Source organism: Cebidichthys violaceus, unplaced genomic scaffold, assembly GCF_023349555.1.
Source record: "Cebidichthys violaceus isolate CVI_PGR_0920_01 unplaced genomic scaffold, fCebVio1.0.p SCAF_14, whole genome shotgun sequence".
NCBI classification, from domain to species: domain Eukaryota; kingdom Metazoa; phylum Chordata; class Actinopteri; order Perciformes; family Stichaeidae; genus Cebidichthys; species Cebidichthys violaceus.
In genome coordinates, this window is record NW_027176307.1 from 4,658,790 (window position 1) to 4,677,151 (window position 18,362).

At 40.4% G+C, this 18,362-nt stretch overlaps 1 protein-coding gene across 2 annotated transcripts; it reads left to right on the forward strand.

Moving 5' to 3' along the window:
• The first annotated feature begins 1,536 nt into the window (after positions 1 to 1,536).
• On the forward strand, positions 1,537 to 11,860 carry frk (fyn-related Src family tyrosine kinase). 2 transcript variants are annotated; one of them, XM_068708559.1, is made up of 8 exons: positions 1,537 to 2,139; positions 3,528 to 3,649; positions 5,700 to 5,863; positions 5,960 to 6,128; positions 7,162 to 7,320; positions 8,263 to 8,444; positions 9,587 to 9,752; positions 9,905 to 10,124. In XM_068708559.1, exons 1-8 carry the CDS (start codon positions 1,745 to 1,747, stop codon positions 10,024 to 10,026), a joined length of 1,479 nt encoding a protein of 492 aa, XP_068564660.1. In that variant the 5' UTR covers positions 1,537 to 1,744; the 3' UTR covers positions 10,027 to 10,124. The 2 variants fall into 2 exon arrangements, with proteins under 2 accessions (XP_068564660.1, XP_068564659.1); XM_068708558.1 differs by having other exon boundaries at positions 1,540 to 2,139; positions 9,942 to 11,860.
• The last annotated feature ends 6,502 nt before the right edge of the window (positions 11,861 to 18,362 follow it).

An 18,362-nucleotide genomic window follows, 5' to 3' on the forward strand; every position in this document is an offset into this window, starting at 1 on the left:
TTACTGTTACTGCAGCCAAATTTACACTAAAGCAGTTCTCTGTACATAATCTTCTGTTTCTGTTGAGACACAAAGAGTGTAAAATGATTGAATAGTGAGCTCAGGTGCATCATTCATTGCTAATCATTACTCATGACAATAGCATTTGACATGATAAAGATAAATGCAGTTTATTGACAGCAGCAGTACCGTGCGATGGGCTATATTGACATTTAAAATGAGTGATCACAGGAGGAAATAAAAGCTATCCTACTGCCACACAGCCAGACCCACACTGGGCCGCTCTATCCTGGTTTCACCAAAGCTCAGTTTTTTTGGGGGGGGACGTCACACTAGTGAGGACGGAGGCCCACAACTGAGAAAAACATGCACTTTTCACAGGTTAATTTTGGGGTATAGTCCGTAAATTAAACAGAGTCAAGTACAGCCACGAATCATCCGTTACCACATCTCCGTGGGCTACAAGTGTAAATATGTTTGTGATTTTGTATATTTAACATAGTGTTAAAGGTGGAAATCCTGCAAGGATGATGAACTGATGAGGCAGGTGAACAGGAAGCCAGAAGAGTAAGTGGCAGGACAGGGACAACACACACACACACACACACACACACACACACACACACACACACACACACACACACACACACACACACACACACACACACACAGTGGAGAAGCCACAAGGGGACAGCAGGAGAAGGACACTGATTTCATTAAGATCGTAGTAGTCAGATGTTACAAAACGGACAAGGTAGACTGGTCTAATTGGTCTAGTTTTGTTTAGAACTATGCTCAAGTTGGTCAAATGGTCTAAACAGGTGCAAGTTAAATAACCTTATTAGTGGGGTATTTTTATATTTTCTTTAAGTTTATGTATGGCCAGTGAACAAGTGGGCACTTTTCTGAAACTAAATTTGAGTGTTTTTTTTCTTTTCTTTTCTTTGCTATATTATATATTTTTGTATTATTGTGTATCACACATACTTCATCAATACGTCAAATTAATCTTTTTATTTTGTATTATTATTTTTTATAAATTTGTCTGAACTACGTTCTCTGAGTAGCTTCAGTTAACCCTATAGAGCCCAGCGTCACTTTGCTGTAGTTCTACTTCTTCCAGTGGGATGTGAAAAGCTATATGCTTTCAAAGTAACTTACCCTGCCTTGTGGTCATGATTCTGACTTGTTATCTCATTATTTGGATTGATTACCTGCTAATTTTGTCATAATGAGTACAAGTTGTACTTACTTTGACATCATTTTTACGTACCATAACTTTTACCGAGTACCACATAAGTGTGGTACTCGTTATTACTTACATTTTCCTGGCAGGAATAAACTTCCACAGTGACCTCATAGTTATATAATACATCATAAAAAAAAAGAAAAAAAATATGATAACAGGAAAATGATGACGCATTTCTTTCTGCTCCCAGGGGTGCTGCCCTCCAAAATGGCGGCCAGGGGGCGCCGGGCGTCGCTTGATACGTCGAGCCGCTCCCCATTCCTCAGCAGGTGCAAGTGATTGTCACCAAATTAACTCTCAGGCCCAACCAGGAAACTTCACACACTAAGTGGCAGAGTGTGTTTGTGTTCGCTGGGTGTGTGCGAGGGGTCAAAGACTGCTGCCGTCCGATCCCGCAGGGATTATAAATTCCATCTGTATTTTTTTATGTAATGTGGAACATTACCGCTTACTCCCGAACACAGAATGGCTCGCAGTGATTGACTGCCGTGTACCATGGAGATCCAGAAGAGGCTTTCCTCGTGCTGGCAGAGCTTTTTGGCATGTTTTAAGAAGCCGAACCAGCCTGAAAGCGAGACCCCCGGGGGAGAGGACAAACCCGACACAGTTATTGTAAATCCCGGCGCTCTTAAAACAGAGTCGGCCTTTCGTAAAAAATCTTTTAAACCGCTTCCAACGGCGAAAGCCGGGGTTTACTACATCGCCCAGTACGATTACGCCGCGCGCACAGAGGAGGATCTGAGCTTCAATGCGGGGGACACTTTAGAAGCTCTCGATAAAAGTCCCGGCGACTGGTGGTTTGCAAAAGCCCTGACCGGGGTCTCTGCGTCCAAACAGGGATACATCCCAGCTAACTATGTGGCGCCCGTGGAGAGTATCGACGCAGAGCCGTAAGTAGCCCATCATGTCATTAGCATATTCATGTAGATAGAAAACACCATTCCTCCATATAAGAAACATGCAATGTTTACATCATTTCTCTTTATTCTTTAGTGCTGAATAATGTCCTCACAGTTTGAAGTCTTGGGTTATACCAGTTAATGATTGTTTGAGAAGGAAATGTAGGCTGACAGGTTAATGATTCCCTCGGGGGGGGGGGAACGGGGGAACGGACTGCTGGAGAAGATGTGTTCTGGTAACCTCTAACATGATTTATTATTTCCAAATTAAACAAGCACTTGAACCAAAATGTGCAGGATACTTCAAATTGCAGCTATGGACCAGAAAACAAGGAACTGATATATATATATATAAAAAGAATGTTTATTTTCTCTACTCTTTCTCTTTATTTCTCTACTTTTTTTATATGAAATATATCAACATTGCTGGAGTGCTATAAGTATTAACAACATGTATAAGAAAATATAAATTTATGCTATCTCCCACACTCCTGTAATAAAGTATAGTAAATAAAAAAAAACATGAACAGTGCATTAAAATGCCTTTGCTGGCATTTCCTAAACCAATAAAATGTGACAGGGGTGAGCTATTTTTGTAGACCAACCCGGTTAGCACTGGCTAGTTCCATTAACAATAACAGGATTTGTTCCTTGGGATTATGGGAGAAAATGAGCTCTGTGGCAGAGCATCTAAACAAAAATCCATTGACTTTGAAACAAGGGAACCCAAAGTGCAAAAATGCTGACTCATTCATGGTTTTAGGACTATTGTATGATCTGTTTAACAATTGTGACATTCTGGAAAGTCACAGAAACTGGTTTTGCAGGAAACTTATTTGTGGCTGCAGGTAACCACCTCAACATGCCTCAGATGCTACAGTATGTGATAACCTCTCCACACATTGTTTTCACAAATAAAACCTTTATTGTTGCGTGTAGCCGAATTCTTGGTAAAAGTGACGTCACAAAGAAAGGCCTACTAGGCCCCCTCAGTGGAACCTGTTTCCTCTCAGCTGTACGCTGGTTTGTCCCGTTTGGCTCATAGGGTTAAAAATAGTTCTGATTGCCTCAATCAGTCCAGACAACATTTGTGTCACAGTTTCACTAAATCACAGCTCTATGGCAGAGAGAAAGAAGATATATCAGGCTTTGATACACACAATACTTGTTGGTGGATCTATATTGGGATTTGTTGACAAAAGGACAACAAAAAGGACATTATTGATTGTGCTATATGTTTTGTTTTAGTGAGTACATCAGCCAATTTGAAATCAATCCAAATTACCAGTGAACCTTATAGAAATTATTATTATTTATATTCAGAAAGCCGTTATGTTTGACCCGCTCTGCTCCGTTTTGCTTAAATTCCGATTCCGCAGATGGTATTTCCCCGACACAAAGAGGCTGGATGCAGAGAAGATGCTGTTGGCGGGGGGGAATCAGCATGGCGCCTTCCTCATCAGAAACTGTGAAAGTCAGAAAGGGGAGCGGTCCCTCTCGGGTAAGATAAACATGTTACAGTTGCAACTTTGAAGAAGTTCTCCACGGAAGAGGGTTTGTGTACATTTTGAAAGATGAAATGACGCAATCTGTCTTTCAAAAAGTAGAATTCAGAAGTAAGGAAACGCACGCTTTTTCAATTGAGCAGCAAAACGTAGGGGGTTTGATAGCGGACCAGTAGCCTATGGGGGCTAATGAAAATTAAAACAAAAAAAGAGAGATATCGTAAATGGGTTTCTAGCTTCTACGAAGTAAACACACATCCACGCTTTAAGCTAGGGGAGTGAGTAAAGATTGATATACTCCAGGATGTGTTCAAATGAAATCTTGTGAAATGTAGTTTTTGGCAAGGAACCTGAATAAATACAGTTGTGTGAAGGAGAAGTTTTCCCAGCAATATGAAATAGATATTAGAGAGGGAATTATGAGCTGTTTAACTTCCTTACACTAGCTCTAAGCAGCTTATATAATACATAATTGTAACTACTAATGGCAAGACTTTTTTAAACAAAGCAAATATTTGATTGGAAATAAAATCATGTATTTCTTAAACATTTGCATTATGTGATTTTAAGCAAATATAAGTTCTGGAAGATAATGTTGTTATATGCAATCAAAATTTAGGTTTTTTTTCTGTAAAGGGAAACCAATGAGTTGTTCTGTCTTATTTTCTTCTTTGTATATTTACCATTGCTCCTTAAGGAAGCAAACATTTTTTTAATGCTATAATACTATTCAAAAAGTTTATTAAAATGATCAATAGCTGCAGTGCTAACGGGGACTGTGATAAATGTAAATTGAGATCACACTGTTGCGATCCCATAAAATGTTATGCTAATCCTAAGGAGTTATCCTAAAATTAGATTTAAAGAAATTGCATTACAGTACTATTACTTACAGTATCCCAATATATCACAATATATTGAATCATAACTGTATCATGAGATGCCAGATTCTTTCTAATTCACATCCCTACTTTTAGCAAGTAAGTTACGAAGAACAAATTACTTTCTTTTCTCTTAAAACTAAAAGGTGCCATCATCAGCTACAAAAGGCACTCTTCAATACTTTCCAGGTTTTATAATTCAAATTTATTTGTATCGCCCAATATAACAATTTTGCTTCAATATGAATAATATCTTATGGTAATATGCGTATGAAAAAACAGAACATTGTGGTTAATGTATCATCATAATAACAACAATGACTCAGCGACGTCTTAAAATCTTACCTAGTGCAGTCAGACTGCCAACCAATTTAAATGACACTAGTGTATTTTTCTGCTTGATCAACATTACTTTCTCAGATGAAGTCATGCTAGCTGTCCAGTTAGCATTCTGCAGTGTTTGTACTGTGTCCACACGTTTCCAAACAGCCCCGGCATTGTTCAGTGACTCACTCTTGTCCTCAATTGACTCAAATGATTAATGGCTCCAAGGTCATCGAGTTAAAAAATAAATAAAACGGAGGTCTGTGCTATCATAAAGCAGCGTGATCACTTTTATCTCCCTCTGCTCTAATCTGTCTTCTCACTTCGGCCTTGCTCTTTCTTTCCATTGGGACCAAATTCCTTCCATGTTCATTCATTAAAGGCAGTTGATGAGCCACATAACCCGAGGTTAAGTCAACAGCAGCCTTTAAATCTGTATATGTGATTAACACCGATAACTCCTGATAGGAGCACAGGTGATCATGGAACTAGTAAAAAAAAAAAAAAAAAGTTGTCATATGTAATAGTTGTGTAATAGTTTTATTACAACACATAAGTTCTGCATTTATAATTTCCTCCAAAAACATCCTAAAATGGTTTCAATATTAAATTGGTGAGACATGATGTTTGGATTCCAATGAAGGATTATGGACAATATTCTATTTTTAATATATGTGTTGCTACTTTTTCATACTGAAGCACATTTATAGGGACCATGTGACAAACACGCACTGACTTGCTTTGATTAAAAACTTTCCCTCAGCTTCTGTGCCATGAGGAAATCTTACTTATGCAGTTCTTGACTCTTGGATACATTCCCTCATGTTGACTTGTCTTTCAGTGCTGGACGGTGGGAAGGTGAAGCATTACAAGCTGAAAAAACTGGACAATGGTCATTACTTCGTGTCGAGGAGCAGATCCTTTGAAACACTGGAGGAGTTAGTGGAACATTACTCCAAGCAGGCCGATGGCCTCTGTGTGTGTCTTGGTGAACCGTGCAAGACGGTCAGATACTTTGTTTCTGTTCTTTAAGTACACTTTTTTAAATACATTATAAAGTCACATTGTCATCTCAGTAAACAACTCCTCCTGTCCGTGTAGATGGAGGCTCCGCAGACTCACGGCCTGTCCTACAACACGGTGGACCAATGGGAGATTGACCGCAAGTCCATCAAGCTGCTGAGGAAGCTCGGAGCCGGTCAGTTTGGAGAAGTGTTCGAGGGCCTGTGGAACGACACCACAGCAGTCGCGGTGAAGACCCTCAAACCTGGTACGCTACTGCCTCCTTTTCTCTTGCCGGAGGTGTTGAACAGGATCATACTATTTAGGAATGAGTAAAGTACAAGATGATTTGGTCACGTCAATAGTTCAGTGTGTGGTCGGTGAAATCAGAAAGTTATGTCTTTACTATAGTAGTGTTGATTTTGGCGGTCCCTGTGGACAAAAGCGGTAGTATTTCCGAGCGCCAGAGTCCCTTTGGAAAACCTCATTTTATTACAGCAAGGTCTGCCCCCTCAGTCCTGGTCCTGGTCCTCCAGGGCCTCTCTTCCCTCCAGCGGGCCCTGCAATATGGCCTGAGCCTCCAATAGTGTGGCATCGGTGTTGACTCCCAGCGGCAACCAGGCGGACCAGCGAGGAGAAACTCAGCTCCTGGACAGTGGAGGAGCAGCTGCTGCGGAGCTCGCAGGTTGAAGGCGGCAGCAAAGAACGATTTGGGTCCGTCCACGGACGGCTGTTCGCTGCTGGAGGCCCCGCTAAAGTCTGAGCTAAAAGAGTTTCTAGTTAAAATTCCAGTTTCGCCGGAATCAGACCCGATGGCACAGATGACGAGCATTAATATCAACTATATAGAAATAGTCAATCTTCTCGCTTGTCCAATGCCCGCGAAGACTTAATCAGACTCCAGTGGGGCCTCGGGCAGCGACCAGCCTGCCGCCGACAGACCCAGATTGACGCTCTGGCGGGAGGTGGAGAGCTCTGCAGCAGCAGCTCATCGTCCAGCCAAGAGCAGAACTTTGCCTCACTGCTCCGCCGGTCAACGATGATGGCGGCCCGGGCCGTATTGCTGGGTATTTAACATATTCATGTGACTAGTTGTATTCATTATGGGCTAACTTTGTCTGAATGCTTACATTTAGTAAAGTAACAGTAGAGTTGGAATTGTAAGCAGGCTCAGTTTCTTGTTTGGGGAAAAAAAAATTGATTGGTTGTAAGAGTGAGTGTACAAAACACTACACCACACACACTCACCAAAGATGTCACCAAAAAATTTGTAATATACCATCACTGAACACCTCTCGCAGGTACAATGGACACGGAGGACTTTTTGAGAGAGGCTCAGATCATGAAGAGGCTGCGGCATGCCAAGCTGATCCAGCTGTATGCTGTGTGCACCCTGGAGGAGCCCATCTACATCATCACAGAGCTGATGAACAACGGCAGCCTGCTGGAGTACCTCAATAGTAAGACGAGCTGTCACCACCTTTCCCACGTGATTATGAGCTCCTGCTTCTTTATGGCAGAGTCAGAGTCCAACGCTAATGTGCAAGGGTCGATCTGCGGTAGAGATTTATCCCACAGCAACAAAACCATTTTAGATACTACAGTTTATAAATCAAAAATTTGATCTCAGCTGCACATATTTCACTTTAATGGGTAGCCCAGGAGCCTATGAATCAGTTACCCTGTGTACAAATTCCATTCCAGATTCCATAACCCTCTCTAGTGTAAATAGATGATGCTTTTCTTTGCAAGTCATGATAGGTTATTAAATATTTTGGACATTATACCTGTATTATGTTTGACAATTTTACAGACAAAACCATTGTTTATTAATTTTAAAAACTAATCAGCAGGTCCATAATGTATATTATCATTAGTTGCAGCAGTACACAATTGGGAAAGGATGGAAATTCCTGGATGGACTTAAATTGAGGGCGGTGGATGCGTTTTCAAATGCTGGGTGACCGTGACCTGGTTTTTCTGTGCGGCATAAACCCAATTTACAGGAACACCTGTAGTGGACAGAGACTGGCCATGATGCTAATCAGTGTTTTGATAAAAGGCCTTTGATTTGCTTAATTTTGGACTTCGGACTTGCTGTATCATGGTCAGGACATGTTGAAAGTCACAGGAAGGAAGTATAACGTAATCTAGACTGTAACTGCTATAGATTTGATTAAAAAAAAGATAACCCATAATACACATTAAAAGCACGATTGTAAAAGGTAAATTTGAGTTAGTCCATGGCTAGATTTTACTTTCAAGGTTCTAAATTTGACATTCAGAGCATATCTTGAAGGATTGCCTCCACATGGCTCTCAACATGGTGACGGCTGAGCCGGCGGCTAGAAGCTAACATGGTAGGACTGTGACTGATTATGTGCCTCTCTGCTTGATTACAGAGGATAAGGGCACCACGCTGGGTATCTCTGACCAGATTGAGATGGCTGCCCAGGTGGCGGCGGGCATGGCTTTCCTGGAGTTGCAGAACTACATCCACAGAGACCTGGCAGCCAGGAACGTCCTGGTGGGCGAGAACAACATCTGCAAAGTGGCTGACTTTGGCCTCGCCAGGGTCTTCATGGTGGGTTTGACGTTCAAAGTGCTGTTGTATAATGCATGTAGCAAGTGTCATAGTCATTCTCACAAATCACAGCAAATACAAATATACACTACACTAAAGAAATACTTAAGTAAATTAACAACAAGGATTCTTGGTAGTTGTTGGACCTGTGTAAGCAAGCCTGCATTCCCCACTAATTACAGACATTTCCCTCATTTATTGGCATTTATCATACAACCAATGTATACTCCACAACCCAAGTCAAACACTTTTGTCCGGCCATGTTGCGACAGTAAGGGTTTTCGTCTTGGATCGTATATAGGAAGTGGACGTTGTTACCATGATGTCAGCCATTGGTTTTGAAGCTTCCAAGTTTGTCATTTTGGCTGTCGCCATCTTGTTTTTTTAGAACCAGAAGTGACACGAGAGGGTGGAGTTGAGTACAACCGAACGCTGAATGAGACATTTGTAGGCGACCAAAATGTTGCAATTAGCTTTCATGAAGTAAAAACACAGTGTAAAAGGGTTTAAGTTGTAAGACGAAAACACGGACAACTCCCAGCTTGGACAACGCCGTGGTAGTCACAAGGTAGCCCCGCCCCAAAGCATACTCTGCTTTATGGTCTATTTTACTCAAAAAGAAAATATAATTTACTAAATTAACAGTATGTATTGAAGAAGACTTGAAACTAGAGATTGAGACCATAAATCATCAAGTAGACTTCTATACAAACTTTTTGCAACCAGTCGCCACCCCCTGATGGCCATTAGAGAGAATGCAGGTTTAAATGCCTTAACACACGGGGGTTGGGACAAATAAACATGAAAATGCTAAATACTCTCCTGCAAATATTTTATGTCCCTGGCTTTTATGTTGAAAGATAAGAACGGAAGGATCGAAACCGGTTTGCACAGACTTTGTCAAGGTTGATAGGAGTAATAAAGTTGGCCGTCTTGGTTCATTCTCGGTGTTGTCAAGTTTGAAAAAATATGTTGTGTGCAAATTTATTGCATGTAATAAGAAATTCCCCCAGCTTGTAAAGGCCTTAAGGCACCTCTGTATTGGTTTCACTTTTCACACCCGGAGGTTGCCGCCGGATCTCTACACTAAAGCTGACATACTGACAGTAAAAAAAAAAATCTCTATATTTTTTTGTTTCTAGAAAGAGAGTGAAAATGTGTACGAAGCCAAAGAAGGAAGTAAATTCCCTGTGAAGTGGACTGCGCCAGAGGCCATCCACGACAACAAGTTCAGCATCAAATCGGACATTTGGTCCTTTGGAATTCTGCTGTATGAGATCATGACGTTTGGACAGATGCCTTACCCAGGTGAGACTTTTGTCAACCTAATCATAAATGATTCTATGAACATACAGATTAAATGGCAGCGACGTATAATTTTCCGGAAAGTTAAAGCTCAGTTTTTTTCTGTGGTTTGAAATAGCTCAAACATTTTAATGTGAAACAATTGTCTTCTGCAGGAGAAGCTATAATGTCCTTCTGTGATTCCCCCCCCAGCCATGACGAACTACCAAGTCGTCCAGAAGCTCCCCACGGGCTACAGGATGCCAAGCCCCCCCAACTGTCCCAAAGTCATGTATGACATTATGATGGACTGCTGGAAGGAGAACGAACAGGACCGGCCCACATTCGAGACCCTGCAGTGGAAGCTGGAGGACTTCTTCGACCTGGACGTGACCTCCTACGACTACGCCGGCCGCTATTAGCACACTGGCGAGTCTGGGACACGCGGAAGGAAAGGCACAAAAAAAAAAACATTTTTTTTCTTCTTTCTGCCCTGAAGCTAAATCAAAAATCACCTGAATCCAAAAAAATGTGATTTAATAATTCCACTCCTTTGTGGTGAAATGAAGGATCTAAAATATTTGAGCTTGATAGAATGGTGTGGCTGTATCCAACATGCAGTGAGGAAGCTTTTACTGCAACAGCACTCCTAGGTTTGACTTTGTTTGTCATGTGTCTGGAAGTGCCTGACTCATAGAAGCACACGCGATTGGAAGAGGCCTCTTTCAGCAGAAACACAAAGCTGCTATTTGCCCGTCTCGACGGACTGGTTCTTCTTGCACTCTGCATAGCGCACATTCTTTCCACTGGCTGTTACCGGTAGGTACCTGAGAGAGTCGTGAGTCATGTTTGCTCGTAAGCTCCATCTGTTTGGCGTGTGCTGATCATATGTAGATTCCAGAAGTGATTTAACATTATGCAAAGGTAGGAGACTGTCTCGGACCCCAAGAACTGAACATTTAATGAAAGAACAAGATGATCTTCTCATTAACAAAGTGCATGCATACAAACTATTTCAATCTCGAGTAAAGTCCACGCTTTTTACTCAAGGCCTGTTGTGCCACTAATGACTGCAACAAGAGAGCTAAAAACAATTGGACACAGTCAGGTTTGTACAGAGCCCTGCTAGTGACCAGGAGGAAGAATAAATTCATGGGCACAAGTTTTATAAAACCATTAATTAATAATTTGTGCACACAAACGACTGGAACTTAACATTAAATTATATTTACATTTTAACTCTTATTTAAAGCTGGATTCATTGTTTTTGCTACTGTAGAGTGGAGCACATCATCTTGAAGTTAATATGGAGAAGGTATTGGCAATGAATTACACATCCAGCAGACAGAGCAACAGTATAATTAATTTGTCATATTTCTGGCCTCCTGATGAATCAAAGTCAAACATTCCATCTCTTTTAGCTTAGTTTCTAGTCTCAACCAGAATGTCTAGCTCATAAATGAGCCACTATGTTCACCAGCTAGTTAATCATTTTGCTGCTGCTTGTACGCTACCTGCTCGGCTCAGTGTATCAGAATTATTATTTTTTTTTACCGAGGTGGAGATTTTTTTTCCCCCCCATTAAAACATTTTACCGTTAACTTGACATCCCTTTAACACGTGTTAAAGATTGTTTAATGTTCTGTTAATTTATGAAAAAAATAAAGTCTTTTAAGAGCACAAATGGTTATTTTGTGAGCACACTGGGATTTGTTATGCACATTTATACCTGCCAGTCCATTTGCCGCTGGTGGCTACATTACATCATTACACCCAAAAATCTGCAGTGAGCTCATCCCCCTCTGCCCTCACAGTGGGGTACATTAATTGAATACATTTTTTGTTAGTCTTACATACGGGGGACTTGCAGTATAGTTGCTCAACGACTGAACAATGGGGAAACTGGACTCAATCCCTCCTTTTTAATGATTTTAACGCTGCTCTCAGATCTGTGGCCATGTGTATGTCTGAACCTGGTGGATTATCTCGTGCTCTAATGATTGTGTATATGTTTTTAGTGTCATGAACAAAATCTTGTTAATTGTACATTTTAACCATGAAAGTGTTTATATAATCCTACTGTATTTTATCATTATCTGTTATTCATGGCATAATAAAATGATTTATATTTACTACGTTTGGTTATTTGTTTGGATTTGTGCAATTGTGATGCTTGTGTTTTGAATTAAGTAAACGCCACCATACAGAAGATTTGTCAATTGAAAGGCAAAAGTTAACGAACTAAATCAGAATTCTTATTTCTCTCTTGCCTCTCAGGACTTCTGTAACAGTAATCAATCAGAAGACATAAGAAAATGATAAAAATGTGCAGGATGAGTACATTAGATGAGGATGATGTAAATCAGATGGATCTCACAACTAAAAAAATTGAGGACCACTTTCCCAAATAAATGAGGAAAAGAAACACAGCATGAGAAATAAATAAACTGTACTGTAAATATGCCTTATGCCACTGTCGGCTGTAATGACAATTATTCTGCTTACCCTCGCCCATCACTGCCTGCCTTTATCCAGATTTAATGTATTCGTATTTCCTCATCACACCCTTTGGAGCTTTTACTGCCACAGGGTTGTCTCTCGCATCACTTTGCTGTCACTGCATCTGTTGGATTTTCTACACACTTCAATATCACAGCATGTACATTTATGAAAGCTTAATAGTTTTAGCAGAAATACATGGGCTTTCCTGAAAAATACACCTACATGTAATTTCTCAATTTGTCCACACAGTGGCGCTGACACTCCTGCAGCCGCTCATACCTCCTGATATATGACTGCAGGCAGCAGAGTCGGTCACTAAAACCAGTCTTATGTGACAGTTTGAACCTCCACCTTTAGTGCAGATGTAACTTTTACATATTACAGTGTGTGCAGTAACATCCCTCTCATATGTATTCCTGCTACCCTCGCTGTTTCTGTCAGAGGGTGGTGTGTGAGCAGCATGAAATCAGAGTTGGTGCCAGGATGCTGTGACCCCGATGGCCTCAGGGAAATTTATCTTGATTGATAACCTTCAGCCGTAGACAGGCGTGTGTTCTACATTTGATTACTTGGGTCAAAATCCACAAGTCCTGAATTTACGGCTAATTACAGATTATACTGTGAGTTGAGACGTATGTGTGTCATTTAAAAATAATCCATCACAGGGCAACGAATGTTTATAACCTCAAAAATCACACAGATCAAAACACTTGAGACTGAAGCGATGATATTTATGGCCGCCTTTAATCAGACTTGAGATATGTCCATTGCCAGTAACGTTGCCAGAACAATATCCACTGGGGATGCTTCACAGATTGGTTGGCTAAATAAAGATATCATCTTGAGAGTATTGTTGCACTTCCCTCCAGAAACATGACCAGAATTCCATTTGAGCTTCTGTTCTCCAAAAAAAAAAAAAAAAAAAGATCTGTTTCTTGTTCCTCCACAAGTATCATCTGGAGCCCCTTCAGTGTTTGTCCAATAGCACTCAAGTATTGCATGTCTAGACCTGCACTTAGTTGAAATGTACACATATACATACACACACACATATACACTCTTAGAAATGAAGGCGCTAACTTGAACTATAATAGGGTTCTGTCATAGGAGAACCCTTTTTGGGTAGATCCAAATTGAACCAGTTCAAAGGGTTGTACCTCGAACTGTCTGTGAAAAGTTCCACCCAGAACCCATTATAAGAGGTTTTACAGAGAACCCTTCTGTGGTGTAGTGGTTCCAACCAGAAACTTTATCCAGAACCTTTTGACCTTCTCAGCGTACCAACCAAACCCTCCCTGGGATTCTACCAAGAACCCCTTGGGTTTCACCTAGAACCCACCTATATTGACAAACCTTTTATATTCCAAGGGTTTCATCGAGATCCCACTCAGGGGATAGTACCGAGAACCCTTTTGTATTCATTTCAAGGGTTGCGTGGAGGATCTTTTAACACCCATGCTTTCAACAATCTTTGAAAACCCCTTTCTTCCAAATAGGGTTCTTTGGATGAAAAGTATTCTTTTTACTAAGAACCCCTAAAAGCCCTTTCTTTAAACAAGGGTTCCAAAGAAGCAAATAGCTCTGGGTAGAACATCAGCTTTCTTTTAGTTTCTGGGCCTTTCTTGTCCCTTTGACACAGTGAATGTGATGTGCTTGCTTGTCTTGGCACTGGAGTAAAGGCCATGTTGTTCCCTAAATCTAAGAGTTTGCTGTCTTAGAGAGGGGTGCGGCTTGATGTACAAACGGGGATAACTGTTCAGCATTCACAAGTATTGTGAAAGATAATCTGCTGTAGAACTTAGAGGTGGTTCCAATGAATGAAAACACAGGTGTGCTGATGCCTACATGTCAGTGAGGACATCCCTACATCTTTTAACATGTCTCCATTTGTTCACAACAACTGGTTCGCAGCTGCCGCTCCCTTCACCGCCCAAACCTGTTCAATATGTACTAAGATTTAGATCTAATGTTCATGTATGTGTTTGTTAAGATGAGAATAGTTGTTCTTGTTGGTGAAAGCTTTTAAGGATCCACCTGTTGAAGAAAAACACAGCAACAAAACTGTATGAAAATGTTCCCTCCAAAATTAAAGAGACTACATTTGAGTTATCCGCCATCTCCGGCAGTGACTGCAGACAATCGCAAGTGCTCCATAATAATTCAGGAGTGGTACTCACTGAAACATGTTGAAAGTGTTTGTTGCTATAGGCCTTATCATGTCACGAGGCTAACCGCACGCAGCACTGTAAACTCACTTTAGTCGATAATCAAGTTGTTAAAAGAGGCTCGTGCAACAAACTCGAGACCCGATGCATCTTAATTCATTGGAGAGGCGTGGCTGGAATGTTTGAAAGCTTTTTAAAAACATTTCACAGTGATAAACTATTTGCATAATTTGGATAATGAATAAGTAGCAATGCGAAATAATCCATCTTCCTTTTATTGTCTCAGAAACGCATAAGGCTGAGGATCCACCCCGGAAAGCACCTGTCTTTTTCCATTAAAAAGTGTATTTTTCCCCATTTACCATAATGCTTCGCAATAACAAGAGTGTGTTCTAATGCAACCCTGTAAAAACCTCGGCAGATTTGCCCCACGGTCATAAATTACAAGCAGACAACGTGTGATTGCCTCTCAAAGGGAAAACAAGTGGATGAGACAGGTTTAGTGAGAATTATTCAAATGAATTGCTCTTGTTTGCATAGAGAAAAGGGGGATTTTGAAAAGATGGGCTGCCGAGAATGGGATCGGTAATTCCTTTTGCAGCCAACATATTTATGAGCACCGGGTTAATTCCCCTTTTCATGGAGACATGTCAAGACTCCCGATGCGCTCCTCCTCCTCTTCCTCACGTCTGCAGGCATCTATGTATGATTGACTGTGACTCATTCCCAGTATGTATGGAGAATGTAGGGTGAATATGGACCCACTGTTGAATACACCGCTCGATTGAACTGTGTGATTTACATGTTTTATGATGCCTTTTATATCATACAACCTATGAGAAAGACAATAAAACTGTATTGAAGTGAAGATCCCTTTCAGTGGTGTTTGGGGGGCTTTCAATACGACAATTGCGTGTTCTCTATTTGCCTAGTACCCCATTTTGCATTGCCTAAAGGCTTGAAATAAACAACACGATAATGCAAAATACTTCGCCTGGAAATATTATCTCTTTTAAGTGCTTTTATTGTGAAAGGTAAGAAAAAAGGAGCAGATCTGGCCTACGCTACCTTTGTCATGATGGAAAGGAGTAATAAAGTCTGCCGTCTTGGTTCTGACTCCAGTGGCTAGTTGTTGCATCATAAATAGAGGTGCAACTCAACCTATTCCGCACACTTTAATTGGTTAATGCCTTCATATAATTAAATCAATAATTAGCTAATGTTAATGTGCAATTAAAGTCATCAACCAAACACATTGTACAACTGTACAATGTGAACAAGTTTCATGAAATAAGACTTTTTTTGATACTATGTAATGGTGTCCTCTATTTGATACTATCTATTTATGGTTAACCTCTCTATGGAGTTGAAGTCAATAAGAGGTGCAAATCAGAGCAGTAGTGAATTGAAAATGCTCAAATTGTCTATGTAGTATGTATATATGTAAATGTGTTATCAGTTAAATAAAATCCCTATAGCTTTCTGCCTTTAACATAATCTTCAAATCTGTGATTGACGGTTCCTATGAAGTGCATCTTGGGAGTCATAATTAACTTCACCGAGTGCATATTTTGTAGAGTGCACCAGCTTGTTCTTTTGACAATCAAAGAACCAGATATTTTCAAACGCAGTTGTTCATCTTTTGACGGACCAGTTTAATCAACACAGACAATTGGCAAAGTCAGAGGCTGAAGAAGGAAAAATGTATGTACAAACAAAATGTGAAAATAACTCAAACCCAAAAAGCAGCCTGAACTCATCCACAAAACGCTATACGTTGTCCAGACCTATCAGATTTGAGAGGGGAAGCAAAACTCTAGTCCTCGACCACTCAATTCAAAAAACTGATTCTGCACATAAAAATCTTGATCATTGCTCTACGGGCTGTAAGCAGAGGAAAGTATCTCAGGAAGAGAAACAATCAAACCCTGGCCTTTCCTTATCAGAGAGCAAAAAGAGAAAGAAATAGAGACGCTCCCTGTCAAAGATACACATTTGAAAGCAAGCGTAGCGTCTTAAAAGGAACACGCCATGATCTATAGCTCTATTGCACTTTGAGTGATAGGACAGCCGGCTTATAGCCGGAAGGCCATGTGTACGTGTGCATCTCCTATCAGTCCATCATGCGTTGCATTCTGGTAGAAAATCACAGGCGGTGTTGACATACAGTGGAAATCTATCATCCTCGAGCTTCACAGCCCTGAGCCGTCCTGCTGAGAGTGCGCTCGTCAAATGCGCAGGTCAATACCTAATTTGCTCTACATGTGCACGTCCGGTAGTTGATTGAGTTGGAGATGACCCTGAACAGCCAGACTTTCTTGAATAACCGCCCCGGGAGTGATCGATCAAAGGCCACAAAACAATAGTTTTGCTTGTATCAAGTTAAAGCAGCGGTTCCCAACCACTTGTACTATACTATGTTTGTAGTTGTCAGGTAGTACTTGGAAACATTGTAGAGTTGCGCAACTAATTTCACAAAATAGAAATTATGACTTTTTATTTTTTCAGCATTGTTGATGATCCTGAACAATATACAGTATATGCTGCAACTGAAAGTGTACAAAACTTGTTGCAAGCAAACCAGCAGAGAAGTATAAACAGTTATAGCACCGAGCAGGGGTCGGCGACCTTACGCCCAGGCTATATTGAACGCGTAAAAACAGACGGGTTTGCAGAGGGGCTGCTGCAACACTAAGCTTCCAATACAATCAATAAAACTGGCTCCACCAGGCGGGAGAGCAGCAGGTAAGTGGTGTGAATGCGCCAAGGAGATCCGCTCTAAAAATGTAAAAATATGAGTGGTGTGCGCCTTCCTACACAAACAATGGGTCAATAAGTGTCGATATTATTTTTTAAGCTTGACCAATGACACACTTCCAATGCGTTGGCAAGAGAGAGTTTGGGAAATTGAAGTGTGCTCTCATACATATGCAAAATGACCTCTATCACAATTGAACAGAATTTGTTAAATTTTTTGCTGATGAACAAGATTGGTATGAAGTTTGGTAGGATTAACTGATTTAAAATTTGATATGGTGTCAATTTATGTCAGCCTTATTGATGATGTGGCATACTGATACAAGTACATTTAAAAATGACACTTCACATCAAAAAGGTTACCTACCCCTGGTTAAAAAGCAATGGATAAATGATTGACGTAGATAACGACAGCAAACGTAGTGAGCTAAGGGTAATGGACACAATGTTTAGGTTGGATAATTGATAATAAGGAGGGCTGAAAATGGTTGAAACAGCTAAAAGGAATCATTTCATGTTATCCATTCATTTAGGGTTCCCTTTTTTATTTTGATACCCGCCTCCTTTGTCATTGCAGACAGCTTCACTTCCTGCCTGTGTGATTGTCTTATTGTTTTCACCTGACCCCTCATCAGCCCTGCTGTCACCTGTCCCTCGTTATCACCGTCCTTCCCTTGTGTATGTGGTCCCTGTGCTCCCTTCTCCTTGTGCCAGGTTGTCATTGTTCTTCATTCTTCGTATCAAGCGCTGTAGCCCTGGTTCCTGGTAGTGTTTTAAGTTCTTCTCGAGTTCAGCGTCCCCATAGTTGTTTTGGATATACCTCTGTTTTCTGCCAGCTTCTTTTTTTTCTTTTTTAAATAAATCTTAAATCTTAAATCTTAAATACATCTTTGAACTGTTGCTACCTCATCAGTTTGTCTGCTATTCCTGAGATTGTGACATGACCAAACTGACCTACACATTGACAGTTCAATTGTGTGGAGAAAAAAAAATAATTTTCACAATATTCACTTATATGAATATATATATATGTATGTATATATATATATATATATACATATATATATATATATACATATATATATATATACATATATATAGCTATATATATATATATATATATATATATATATATATATATATATATATATATATATTCATATTATTCACGCAATCTAATTCAATAGATTGCGTTCAATAGCATCTAGTC

What these genes read in the sequence shown, in the direction of transcription:
- frk (XM_068708558.1), top strand. Translation starts at nt 1,745, where the DNA reads ATGGAGATCCAGAAGAGGCTTTCCTCGTGCTGGCAGAGCTTTTTGGCA. An exon ending in TTGGTGAACCGTGCAAGACG is followed by an intron (nt 5,864 to 5,959) that starts GTCAGATACTTT and finishes CTGTCCGTGTAG; the next exon opens with ATGGAGGCTCCGCAGACTCA. An exon ending in CCTGCTGGAGTACCTCAATA is followed by an intron (nt 7,321 to 8,262) that starts GTAAGACGAGCT and finishes GCTTGATTACAG; the next exon opens with AGGATAAGGGCACCACGCTG.